The sequence below is a fragment of the Penaeus japonicus genome, unplaced genomic scaffold, assembly GCF_977035675.1.
Source record: "Penaeus japonicus unplaced genomic scaffold, GWHDUDI00000001_assembly GWHDUDI00000023, whole genome shotgun sequence".
NCBI classification, from domain to species: Eukaryota; Metazoa; Arthropoda; class Malacostraca; order Decapoda; family Penaeidae; genus Penaeus; species Penaeus japonicus.
The window spans coordinates 13796198-13811197 of NW_028234425.1; the positions used below are offsets into that span (position 1 = coordinate 13796198).

A 15000-nucleotide genomic window follows, 5' to 3' on the forward strand; every position below is an offset into this window, starting at 1 on the left:
TATATATATAAATGAATATTAAATTTGGATATAAATATATATACAATATGTAGTGTATGTATATATATTTCATATATACCTATATAATATAATATATTATATATATTATATGATATGTTCATATATATGGTATATATATATATATATATCATTAACATATAAAATTTTTTTTATATATATATATGTATATATATTTATTATATATATTATATATATTTATATATATTATATATAATACACACAGTACAGCATACTTATGTATACATACATGACATAATATTATTTAATATATATATACTTATATTATATATATATATATATATATATATATATTTACATATGTTTATATTTATATATATATACACACAATATTACGCATATGTTTATGGATCTATATATTAATACATATATATTATGTATATATATATTATATATATATATTATTATATATATATATATATATATATATATATAATATATATTTATATATATATGCGTGTGTATGTGCATGTATAAATACATGCAAGACAACGCAATGAATTTAGCTATTGAAACGTGGGTATTCCTCCGTAGACTTAAAAAAACAAGACAAATACAACTATTCTGCCACATCTGTTTCAAACCAGCATCCCTTAGCCAATGAAAAATTGAATATCGCTCTCTCGAGGCCGCGTGATATATCTATGATGACAGAGCGAATTTGATCAAACTCTCGCCAGACGCTTTTCATATTCGGGTATGCTGTATGATAAGAATGTGTTTTTTTTCTTCTTTTAAATATGAATACTGACCCACAGAAGCATGCTCACACACACACATATGTACACAAGCAGGCACACGAGCATACATACGGTATATATAAACACATACATACAGACATATATATATATATATGTATATATATATTTTTATTATATATATTATATCTATATAATTATATATATATATATAATATATACTATTATACATACATATCTCTCTCTCTCTTCTCTCTCTCTCTCTCTCTTCTCTCTCTCTCTGTTCGCTCCCATATATTTTATCTGTATATATATATATATATATATATATACTATAATATCTTATATATATCTATTTATATATATATACACTTATATATTATACAATATGTGTGTGTATGTGTGTGTGTGTGTGTAGCATGCACACACACACACACACACACACACACACACACACACACACACACACACAGACACACACACGCGCGCACACACGCACACACGCACACACACACACACACACAAACTCTCCCTATTGCAAAGAAGCACACACACAAACACACATATGAACCAACATACACAAGCAAACCACGTTTTCTTTTTTTTTCTTTATACGAATCCGAAGTCAATATCCAGGCTGTCGAATGCAGCAGAGGAGGTGTGACTGGGTTGAAGACGGTTGCAGTGAAAAGGAAGGTTGTTGTTGATGTTGCACTTTCTTGCTAAACGTATTGAATGTGTTGGAGTTTATGATAAAAAAAATAAATGAAACGAGAGTCATAATAGTAACAAGATACGAATGATTTTGATTATCATATCAAAGTTATCATCATTACTAGAATTCTTTATTGTTTTGTGTTATCACAACTATCAGCATTATCGTTACCCTAATCATTCTTAGTATTGTTATCATTAGCATTGTCATTTTTATTATTATTTTCATTATTATTAGTATTATCATCAATGTTATAACAATTATTTTCTTTGTAATTATTATATTTATTGTCATGATTATCATTTTTATCCTTATCATGATTATTATCATCACTATCAAACTATCATCATTATTATATTTATTATAATCATGTCTATCATTCTCATCATATATAGAGAGAGAAAAAGGAAAGCGTAAAGTTAAGAGCGAGAAAGAAAGAGATGGAGAAGGAGGAAGTGAGAGAGACAAAAAGAGAAAGGGAAACAAAAAGGAGAGTAAGAGAAAGAGAGAGAGAGAGAGAGAGAGCGAGAGAGAGAGAGAGAGAGAGAGAGAGAGAGAGAGAGAGAGAGAGAGAGAGAGAGAGAAGATGAGCGATGAGCGACGAGAGAGAGAGAGAGGAGAGAGAGAGGGAGAGAGAGAGAGAGAGAAGAGCAGAGAGATAGAAAGGAGAGCGAGGAGAGAGAGCGAGCGAGGAGAACGCGAGCTGAGAGATGAGGAGGAGAGAGGAGAAAGAGAGAGAGAGGAGAGAGGAGAGGAGAGGAGAGAGGAGGGAGGAGAGGAGAAGAGAGAGAGAGAGTGATGAGTTGAGAGAGAGAGAGAAACGAGAGAGAGAGAGAGAGCGAGAGAGAGAGAGAGGGAGAGGAGAGAGAAGAGAGAGGACGTGCGAGAGACTGAGAGCTGAGAGAGAGAGACGTGAGAGAGAGAGAGAGGGGAGCAGCGGAGGATGCGACGAGCGAGAGAGAGAGGAGAGACAGAGGCGAGAAGCTGGAGCGAGCGAGCGAGAGAGAGAGAGAGAGAGAGAGAGAGAGAGAGAGAGAGAGAGAGAGAGAGAGAGAGAGAGAGAGAGAGAAAGAGAACAAAAGAGAGAGACACAGAGAGAGAAAGAAAGAGGAAGAGAGAGAGAAACAGATGAATAACCAGTGCCTTAGAATCGAAAACAACAAAAGCAATCCCCGCCACAGATCTCCAGCGAAAGGCCATGCTCTTTCACATCAGCAAACATGAACAATGATGAATAATTCATCCACCTTAAGGAGAAGGAAAAAATTCAAATGGATTCGTGGAACAAGAATCCTACTTAAATATGTTCTAGGTTATGATTGCATGAAAGAGGGATTAAGAGAGCAAAGCACACACATGTATATGTATATTTATGTATATATATATATATATATATATATATATATTTATATATATATATATATATATATATATATATATATATATGTATATACATATATATATGTATGTATATATATGTATATATATGTATATATTTGTATATATAAATATATATCTATATAACTATATATTATATATATATATTATCTATCTCTATAACTCATCTATACCTCTCTCTCCTCTCTTCTCTCTCTCTCTCTCCTCTTCTCTCTCTTTCTCTTCCTCTACTCTCACTCTATCTATATTTATATATAGTAATGATATATGTATACTTAATGGATATGATATATATATCATATATTATATATAATAGACATATGTATAGTATAATAGGTATATATATAATAGTAGAGTATTATTAGTTTAGATAGATAGAGTGTTAGTATATGTAAACAAGAAGATAGTATAATATAATGTATAATATATACCGAAAAAGGAGAGTAAGACTTATAGTAGTACAGGTGAGTAAATATCATGATCTATTGTGAAGAGGAGATAGGATAGGAGTAGTAATAACTGATATAAACGCAGTAGATAATAGAACGCAGTAGAGTATAGAGTGTACAGGATTCTCAGTAGCGTAGATGTAGACAGGACAGAGAAGATGAAGGACGAGAGAAGAGAAGAGTAGACTGCAGTATGAGTGAGCGAGTAGACAGTAATGAGTGAGAGAATGAGGAACAGAGGAGAGCAATAGAGAGACAGTGAGACAAAGAGCACTACCCAGAAAGCTCTCGAAAACATGATCTCAAGGTAATATAGATAGTCAATGCGATACTAGAATAGATGAGATAGAGTAGAGTAAAGAGTGTACAGAGAAAAGGTGCAGATAATTATACAGATGGTATGAGTAAGGGGACATGATCTCGTATAGTATACTATGTTCTGACTGCAATGCTCTATCAGGTATGTAGTGAAATGTAGTCTCTCTAGAATTCTCATGGTATTTCTCACCCCCCCCCCTACCTCCCCTTAGACATACGTTTGACCCGATAGATGATCGAATTCAGTACATCTCTATGCAGCACCACACGACACATACTATCAGCGCGTGTTATAGTCACGCTTTACATGTGCTTTTTTCTATATATTGTATTTATATTTATAGTATATAGGTAGGTTATTGTGATATAACAGTCATCTATATGTATGTATTATATATATATAAAGATATGAGATATTTGTTATATCATACTTATAGTAAGTTTAGTATGATAATAATATTAATATACTATAAATATATATATATAATAGATATTATACATGCTAATGTCATATATAATATACAGTACTCATAGATGATGTGTATATAGTTTCTTATACTATTATGTATATCATGATCTATATATGATATATATATGATTAATTATCTATATATATATCTATACAATATTCTATATATGTATATGTATATTAGTGTAGTATATAATATATATGTATTAATATATATTATTGTATAATGTGATATGATGATATATATATATATATAAATATATATATATATTTTGTATATATGACTATATTAGTATATATAATTATTTGATATATATATATAATATACGTAGTAAATATATATATTATATATCTTATATAATATATAGATGCATGTGAGTAGGAATCGAGAGATATGTATTATATTAGAGAGCGAGTAGTAGTAGAGAGACATAGCCTACATACACACATCATATACACGCATCTACACAAACAACACACACACACACTAACTCACGCAGACTACACAACATACACTACTACAGCACACTCATATAGTACACACACGTACATACTACACACTACATATATATCTAATATATAAATATATATTATTATAATTAATATATATATATATATATATGTTTGTATGTATATCTATATACATATATATATATATAATATATATAGTAATAATATATAATATATATTATATATATATATATAATGTATGTATTATAATATATATATATACTATATAATGAACACAGTCAATATGTTTTCTCAGTCATTTATCTATTATTATCTTGTATCGTGTGACTGGATTGGTAATAAAGTGCATCCTACATACGTAAGTATATATACGAGTAGGAGCTATATATTCATTTATCATATGTAAGTATTTCCATCAAATGTGATGTGTTGTCGCTCGTTGTGCTGTGTGGAGAGTCGTTGTAAGTGTCATCCAAACCCGACCTGTGTTAAGTTGTGCCCTATTATATCTTAGAATTACATGATGATAATATTGCCTGTCGATGTAATGCACTCATCGTAATTGTTATCTCTATTGAATAATACCTACTACTACGATAGCGTACGTATTCATAATATATAGTTACATATAGACCAAAGAGATACATACATTATACTGTATATCTACTATGATGCATAATGTATAGTAAATGAGGTCATAATATTGCCGTATGTCACCCCCCTCTTCCCCCCCCCCCCAACACCCCCCCCACCCACCCGCCCCACCGCACCTTTCTTTTCGTAAAATATAAAATTACCAGATGCATGTAATTGATATAAAGTATTGTCATTGTACGATAATGTATGATACAGTAGTTATCTACTCACCAAAAGCAGAGCTGAACGACTCCTGTACATCTCGTATGATTGCCTATAGTGATATATTAGTGTCCACATGTATATAATATAACATTAGTATTCATATTGTATTATATTAATTAGTATAGTATGATGAAATCTGATAGTGTAATTAAGTATGCTATCCACTCATCTACATAGGTAGTTGGTGTATAGTCCTCTGATAATAGATGATATATTATCCCCCCCATTATAGTACTATACTAGATGCATTCTGTAAGAGATAGAGTGTGTATGAAATTGAACGAAATAGCTGATACCGATGGCTATATACTGACCTTAATACTTTTTTACTACTAAACTATTTGTCATATGTCTATGTATACATCATCTATTATGATACTCTCAGAAAGATCATTTATATATAGTATAGATGTATCATATCTCACATTATAGTATATATAACATGTATATAATGTGTATAATATTGAATATATATATATTATATATATATATATATTATATCTATATATATATATATATAACTACGGATCACACGACATATCATGTACACACACTATCAGTACCACACACACAACACACACACACAGACGCACACACGACACGATATGTAATTGCATACTTTAGTATATGTATATGTATGTTATATGTGATATGATATGTTATATACTATATTGTATAACTATAAATATATATATTATATATATATGTCTATTATATATATATGTATGTATATATATAGTATCATGTAATATACGTAATATATACTATGATAATATAGAATATATATATCTTATTTATAATACACCATATATATATAATATACATATAATACATATATATATATATAGCATCGATATGTCATATAATAAACTCGAGTATAACCGAAATATACATAGACCATCCTCACATAGTTTTATCCTTAATCGCATGTATATGGTCAACATGTATCTCGCAGATTGCATGTTTGTACCTCATATGCTATAGATTGTTGTAATGGATATTGGTATCTATCGTATGCAATATTAATATCTGACATATACAGTAACTGTATGAAGCCCATAATCGTAACTAACCTACCTGTATCAATTGTATAAGATAAAGGATGTGTATTGTATATGCAATATGTTATTGGAATAGTATTAATGATAGTATGTATCAATGCTAGTGAAGAAAGAACCAGTATATGTCAAATGCCCTTATAACACTATATTACATACCTGAATTCACATGGAATAATGCAGTAGTAGTATAGGGACGATATGTATAAACGGTAGTAATATTAGCGATATCATGAACTATCCACTGCTTATATATAGTATATGTGTGATAAGACTGATTCTGATTAATTTGATCATATGTCCCATATACGGAAGTGAAGTATTACTCAGAGACTGAGAGCTAAAATACATGTGAAACACTGCAGATAGATACTATAGAATAATTGTAGTGAGTATATACTACTACTCGTATAGTAATGTAGAATAGATGGCGTATGATAGTACAAGTAGAGAGAATAGGAGAGACGATTGTCTCCATATAGAATGACAGGAGAATAGTACTATGTAGACAGTAGACGAGTTGATGCAACCTAGTGAGCAGTAGGCCAGTAGAGGGAGTACATATGATTATAACAGATAGCATAGCAGTATTACAGAGATGAATGATGAGAGTAGATGAGAGACATGATATGCAGTATAGATATGTAGCAAAATACGATAAATATATATATGTAGTATAGATTGGTATAGCATATGATGATATGTCGTAGTATTGAATGATGATATGATGAGCGATTATGATAACATACAGCTGGCCGTTATATGAGCATGATGAGTAGTATACGATACATACAGTATAGACGCAGTATATGATACAGACATATATGATGTATGATAGTATTACGATATGAGAGATGAGATAATGAGATGAGGGTTGCATAGGGTATAGGATTATGAGTATGTAGTAGGAATGAGATTGTAGATATCGTAGTTAAAGGTGGTGACTAGCGATGATATGAGTAGAAACAGTACTGCATAGACAATCATCCATATATATATATAATATATATATATATATATGAGTAGACAGTATCAGTATAGAAGTATATGCAGTTATGGTATGAGGGTATATATACGTGTAGTGTTATGTGATGTAGGAAGAGATGTATTGTAGAAGGTATCGGATATGATTAGTAGAAGTAGTATATAGATGATAGTAGTACGTAGTGATATAGTGATAGAAGTAGTATAGATATAGTATATATGATGAGTAATATATATCATGAGTGTGACAGCAATTACAGATGAGATGGACGATAGCGATATGAGCCCCCCCCCCTCCCCCCCCCCCCACCCCCCCCCCCCCCCCCCCCCCCCCCACCCCGCAACCGAGGAGAGTTGCAGGAATGAGTGACAGTATAAAGCGCCATGATTGCTAAGATAGACGAAGAGAAAGGAGACATAGATGAGAGTAGAAGTAGTAGATTAGCTGGAAGAAGTACATTATCTATATGTAGTTATATAGTATGCATTTAGTATGATCATGTATATAATAGATGTGTCAGTATATAGTAGTATGTAGTGTAGAGATGAGAGAGTGTATATGATAAGTGATACTATAGGATATAGATAAGTTTATGCGCTTAGTGAGTAGATAGTAGTAGTATAGTAGAGATATGAGTAGAAGAGCATAGATAGAAAGATAGATGAGATAAATAGCAAAGACACTTGATGAACATCAGACAGAGAGTTAGTAGGCAATGAATCGATATGAACGATGAGTTACGAGTGATAATGTGCATGTTCTGTATGATGAAAAGCGAGCTACAACAGCCAGACAGACGAAAGCCACCAGCCTGCCATTTGACCCTTTGCTCAGATCCTCCGCATTACGACCTCGAAGACGCCACTCCTACTCCCCTCGAAGTCACGCATGCCCTCAGATGTAGGGGACGCCTAGTGAGTGAGCTGCAGCGCGGGCAAAACTTTCCTCCCCCCCCCTCCCCAGCTCGCCCTAGAGAGATTGACGAGAGTTAGACCCCCCCTGATGTGGCAACTGCTCTAGAGGAGTTGACCAGAGAGGCCAGGGAGAGTAGTAGATGATGAGTGTTACGAGTAGTGTGCAGATAGAGTAGCGAGAAGAGAAGAGAGAGTAGAGCAAGATAGAGAGAGAGAGAGAGAGAAGAGGAATGAGTTAGAGAGAAATTCAGACGAGAAGTAAGGTAATGAGAAGAAGAGCACGGCTAGCTGAGAAGAGAGAGAAGGAGCGGAGAGAGAGGGAGGAAATAGATGAGAAGAAATAGATAATGATGCAGGGACTAAATCTGTAGTAAGAGCATCATGATAACTCAGAGAGAGAACGAATGAGACGAGGGTGTCAAATTTGCAAAGGACAGGGGATGTGAGGTTAGAGTAATGGGCGCTCAGAGTGAAAGATGAGACGAATGAGATGAGAGACAGAGGATGGTAGAAGAACGGACAGAGCATAGATAGGCACCGAAGCAAGCCTATGTGTGTAGAGGAGAATGACGCGTGTTAGAGAGATAAGAATGTCAGATAATGTCAATGGGCTTATTGTGTTAGACCTGGGTACTGCCACGAGTAAGAGAGCGGGCAGAGTAGATCGACGACCGAGAAGTAATGAGCATAGAACTTGCAAGTGATATGAAATTGGATCGCGCGGATGACGAGATAGATGAGTATGCACATAGAGAGTGTGATCGATGACTGGGATAGATCGCATCCGGATGAGATTTCAGATGTAGAAAGAGAGAGATTTGTCTCGTGGATGAGAACAGAAGAGACGATCGCTTGACTGCGGATTAATGTGTTTTTTGGATTGATTTTGTTATTTTTTGTATGCAGTAGAGTATTTGAGATGCTGATTGACATTGCATTTGACGTATTCTTTCTTTTGATGAGAGTCTATCATTCTTCTGCTAGAGTACGAGTAAGTATGTAGATGATAGACTGGAGAGCTACCGCTAGATATGAGCAAGATGTGTGCGTTTTGTACACTATCTTGATGTCATATGAGGTCACCTCTTGCTTGTACGTGTCAAGATACTTTCTGATCTGAGATCTGCTGATTTGTCAGACGAATAATTGATCGCCATCGCTGGAGATGCAGATATGAGATGGATGAATTGAGAGAGGAGAGTAGTGTTTCCGTTTCAGAGTGGTGAGTAGATGTGATTTTTTGAGATCTCTCTGACGACTAGATGGATTGGGAGGAGACGTTGACTTTCAGCAGACGAGAGAGCATTACCCCTTCAGTATGAGTCTCTGCTTCTGCCTAGTTCTCTGAGCTCGACTGCGATTCTGCACTCCTATGATCGACTCGATTAGACGAGCGTCGCCTTACATATTACGAGAGCCTGACTCGCTGATGCCATGTACCTCGCATCGAGTTCCCTCGAGAGAGATGACGAGAGCCTCCTTCACGCTTCACGACGCAGTAAGAGGAGTTACGCTTCGACTCACCGTGCGCACTTGAGTGACGTGAGAATGCCACTGTACACTCGTGACGCGGACGAACAAGTAATTTGGGGATGAAATATTGAGATGTGTAGATTTGAGACCGTCGACGCTTGCTTTACAGTAGCAGTATGTTGATTGAATCGAAAAAAGCTAATGATGAGAGCCATCTCGTACTGTTCGTCAGTCCCAAGAGCCTTTTAGACCTGCTAGCCACTAGGGAGAGCGGACACAGAGCACGTGTGCCATGTGTTCAGATGGTTGTCCTAGGATGATCGTTGATGACTGGTCTGCTGTGCCCTCCCTTGTATTCGAGATGTACTGACTTAGTAGCTCCAATGAGTTACAATTAGACGTTCGAGAGACGGGATGAAGTGAGATGAGTAGATTGTGCATGATTGGAAGAATCTTTATGCTTGAGAGTGTGAGAAGAGGTTGGAAGGGAGAGAGAGTGAGAGAGAGGTGGTTTGATGAGAAGATTAGTGAGAGGAGAGCAGATACGGAAGCCAAGACTGAGCCCCCCCCCCCCACCCCCCCCCCGACGGGTCTTGACGAGAACGCGACTAAAGAGGACTGAGTGCACGCGCAGAAGTATGCTAGTACACTGTACGCGGGAGACAGAAGTGATGGAGGTGAGAAGGGGCCGGAGATGAGACGACGAATTGCGGAGATTGAGGGGTTGACGAAGAAGCCGGCTCGACGCAATAGTCAGATGATGTGGGAAGAAGATGTAGTTCCGAGGGAGGGGAGAGAAATGGACGCCCAGACGAGACCTCGACCGGAGACGCCGGCACGGACCTCGAATAGTGTGGTACGGACGCACAACCACGCAAGGAGTAGAACACAAGACACTGAGTAATTTGATGTACCTAGGGACTTCCAAGTGAGTGTAACAAAGCCACACGACACTATTTCGAAATGAACAATGTTTACGTGTATGATGAGCGAGGAGATGATATAGAGATCTCAACAACAACGCTTGCGGATTGTGTAGATAGAAAGTATCGATAAGAGTTGAGGATTCGCTTGTTTGATATTTATCCTGCCTTATTACTTTTCTTTCATCCAATGACAAATAGGTATCTAACGATGTTACAAAAAAGGATATCTTATTTCAAATTCACGATACCTGCTCAATTACGTTATTTATACCATTTTCAGATAAAAAGTTCCATGAAACCATAATTCATCCACAAAAGGTAACCTTGAGTTATCTTAATTAGTAATTCAACACTAAGATAAGTAATGGTAATGTAAAGAACGGTATCTCAGAAACTCTCAAAAAGTGATTGAAACTGCCTTCTCTGTTTAAGATATTCTTTTCGCCTTTTCTCATCAAAATCTGTGATTTGACACATCAATATGTAACTCATTATACATTCTTAGTTACAATTTTGATGAAACTTAAACAATCTCAATGAAACATACAACCAATCGGAATTTAAAGTATGGCATCTCCCATTTATCCCTTGTTACAGCTGTAGTCTACAAAACGATACTTATTTCTATAAATCCAAATTCCAAATTCAAGCGCCCTCCCTCCTCTCCTTCCCCGGCAGGCGGGTCTTCCAGCAGTCCCCCGGGGATCAACTGGAGTCAGTGGTGGACGTACGACGGGATCTCCGGCCCTCGCTTCTGGGGCGTCATCAACCCGGCTTGGGGGATGTGCCGCGAGGGTCGCCGCCAGTCTCCAATCAACGTGGATCCCAAAACACTTCTCTTCGACCCTAATCTCACGCCATTTACGTTGGATAAGGTCACGGTGAGTTCTCTGTTGCCATTTCCAGGTCTGCATAATAGATTGGGACCGCATCTGCATAATAGACAGTAGCTTATCTTGAGTCATGGTTCAGCGATCCGGCAAATAGGTTATTTATAGAAGCTTCAAGGTCAGACCCAGGACATAGGTCACCACAACAACGCCCTCCGTGCAAGCAAGGTCTTGATAAGCCTATAACTACCTCCTCCGTATCCTCAAGCCAAACGAAGTCACGGGAAGACCCTGGCAATCAGGTGGTGGTATCATTATAAATGACAAAATCTTCGTAAGCTTTAAATGGTCGCGTTCATGAAGGGATTCCGGGCAAAGTCATTACAGGCCCCCATTAACATCATGACCGTCGGATCGGGGCCATGCCTTCATGGTGCGTCGTAACTGCTTCCATTAATGCATTAGAGGAATGCATTATTATTGTTGCATTTTGAGATATGATTCTTTTGAGGAATATAGAAGCTCCCTGCGAATTCACATATTTCGCTTTGAAATCGCAATTTTTCGTTTGGTTTGCTAGCTTCTGTATATTAACGTGATCCTCAGTAATGAGCACTATAATTATGATGTTTTTAACAACTGGATAACTCGGAAAACCGAACCATGTATGCTTTATTGATGCTAAACTTTGGTGCATTGAAACAATACATTTTAAGTTTTAATGATTTCCCCACTTGACCATATGCTTAACACTTCAGGGCCAACAAACAAATTACTTATTTTCGTGTATTAGTAACGTGGGAAGCAAAAAAATTCAGGTAATCTTGTGCAAATCTTAATGAAAAAAAACAATAACAAACCAATGACACTTGTTGTTTGTGCCTCCTCGATGACTGTATCTGTCCTTAGCTCAGGTGGGCGGCGAACTCATCAACACAGGACACAGCGTGGAATGGAGGGCCGCCCGCGACTCCGTGATGGTGAATATCACGGGCGGCCCCCTCAGCTACGTCTACACCGTCACCCACGCCCGTCTGCACTTCGGGGAGCGGGACCAGCAGGGCTCTGAACACCTGCTGGATAACAGGGCCTTTCCTGCCGAGGTAAGTTGGACCTTGAAGGCTCTTCGGTGCCGTTCTTATGATTCGCTCTATCTTCTCTCTAATGTCTATCGTCTTGGAACATAGATGTGGACGGATGAATTCCTATTATTATTGAATTATTGCAATGTTAAGAGTAAAGAAAACAGATGAATTACGGTAATGCACAGGTTCTTCAGAGCTTAATCATCTTAGCTATTCATTGCTATTTATACCTGGTATTGCAAGCAGCATATCATATATTTTCTATTATTAACTTAGTATTTCACTGATGCTAACGTCAACAACGATCCTGCAACACTTCCTTAGCAAATCCCGAAAAGAAAGAAATCATATAACGTACACAATTTAACTTTACGCGCCAAGCAGGTGCTGCAAATTAATTACCATTTCGATATGCAAATGAGAAGCGTAATTTGCAATTTGAGCACCAATATTGCTAACAGACCCGCCATATCCGGGCGTGAATACCTTCCCTGTTCCTCCAGCGGATCCATGTAAGCCGAATTGGTGCGCCGCAGAACGAGATCCGGAAGATATAAGGCCGGACGATGACATTCGGACAGGGGACTCGTGCGATGTATTTACTTGGGGGGAGGGGGGGAAGGGGCGTATGATGTGAAGAGATACGTAATATATATATATATATAACTGAACACACACAACTACTAGCTACTGTGCTTTAGAGAAGTTGGGAATGGTAGATGTAGATGAACCGAGGATTTTTTTTTTTACATTCGTGTGTGTGTGTGTGTATGTATATATATATATATATATATATATATATATATATATATATATATATATATATATATATATATATTTACACATATACATATATATGCGCACACACACACAGACGCACATACATACATACACACACACACACACACACACACACACACACACACACACACACACACACACACACACACACACACACACACACACACACACACACACACACATGCTGTATGTACTTTATTCAAATATTTGAAACGAGTGAGTCCCTAATGCAGCATCACAACGTTATACTTTTACGTCGGACTACGAGTGCCCGTCACATTTACGCATCGGTGCTAAACACTGCAAAACGGAAATAAAAAGTGCTCTTCACAGTTCAGGGGTGTTATGGCAATCACAGTGTTATTCTATTACAAGTGACGAAATGCTCTCCCCTCAGAATATCAGGCAAATTGTGTATCAGCATATTGCCGTTTTGAACTGTAGAGCATTTTATTCCATTTTGATGTTAACTTATCGTTTCATTCACTATGAATTACAAGTTGCGGCGATTATGAACGTGACTTAAAGACATTTTTTTTTTTTAGTGTGGTGGATATGAAAGTGACTTAAAGACATTTGTTGCTGTTTTTTAGTGTGGTGGATATGAAAGTGACTTAAAGACATGTCGTGGATATTAATGTGTCAAAATCCTTCATTAGCGCTGTTCTATTTCCCCATATGGAACAAAAGTAAACATGTGAGTAGTGAGTCGAGTAGAGGCTCATGGCCAAAGCTTTCCAAGGAATGCTCTCCAAACGCGGTTGTTATTTTGCTAGTTCTTTCAATCTTTAAAAAGTAAACTGAGAGTTTGTTTTTGTAGTTTACATATGCCGATTAAAGATCATAAAAGTGTATATATATTTTTTTTTCATTCGAATCCCACCGTCAACAACACCAAAATCTAGCAATAATGTAGTATACAGAACACACAAGCCATACGGGGGGCACAAACTTCGCATAACCAGTTTAAAGATCGGTATGATATTTTTTTGATTTTTTATTTATTATTTATTTATTTTTTTTTAATTTTTTAATTTTGAATTTATTTTTTAATTTTTTTATATTATTTATTTTTTTGATTATTTTTGAAATATTTTAATATTATTTAATTTTTTTTTTTATTTATATTTATTTTATTTTTTTATTTTATTTTATTATTTTAATTATTATTATTTATTATTTTAAACGTCCAACAGTGCTCGAGGTTCCCCAATCCACATACACAAAAACATTTTGTATGTGTGTGTGCGCTTTTTTCCTCTCTTTTTTTACTGAACAAAACATATAGTGTACATATCCGTTTGCACAGACAGCTAAATGGAAGAAATATTTGTATGAACCCTTGTTTATAAACCAGACGGGATAACAACAATACTCACTGGGGCAAAACATCCAAAAGGTCTCCTAAGGTAAAAAAAAAAAAAAGACCTAAAATCACCCCCTCCCCCCCTCTCCCTCAAAACAGAAGAAAAAGACCCCCGTCACGAACCTTCAAAAAAAAAAAAGTGCA

At 36.1% G+C, this 15000-nt stretch overlaps 1 protein-coding gene across 1 annotated transcript in view; it reads left to right on the top strand.

Annotated features, from left to right (window-relative positions):
• The window catches only part of LOC122256813 (carbonic anhydrase-related protein 10-like), a 230947-nt gene that overhangs the window by 124023 nt on the left and 91924 nt on the right, over positions 1-15000 (top strand). The window contains exons 3-4 of the mRNA XM_086550124.1: positions 11453-11655; positions 12519-12707. Coding sequence (XP_086406250.1) covers positions 11453-11655; positions 12519-12707 — 392 coding nt within the window. The remainder of the gene's footprint in view (positions 1-11452; positions 11656-12518; positions 12708-15000) is intronic.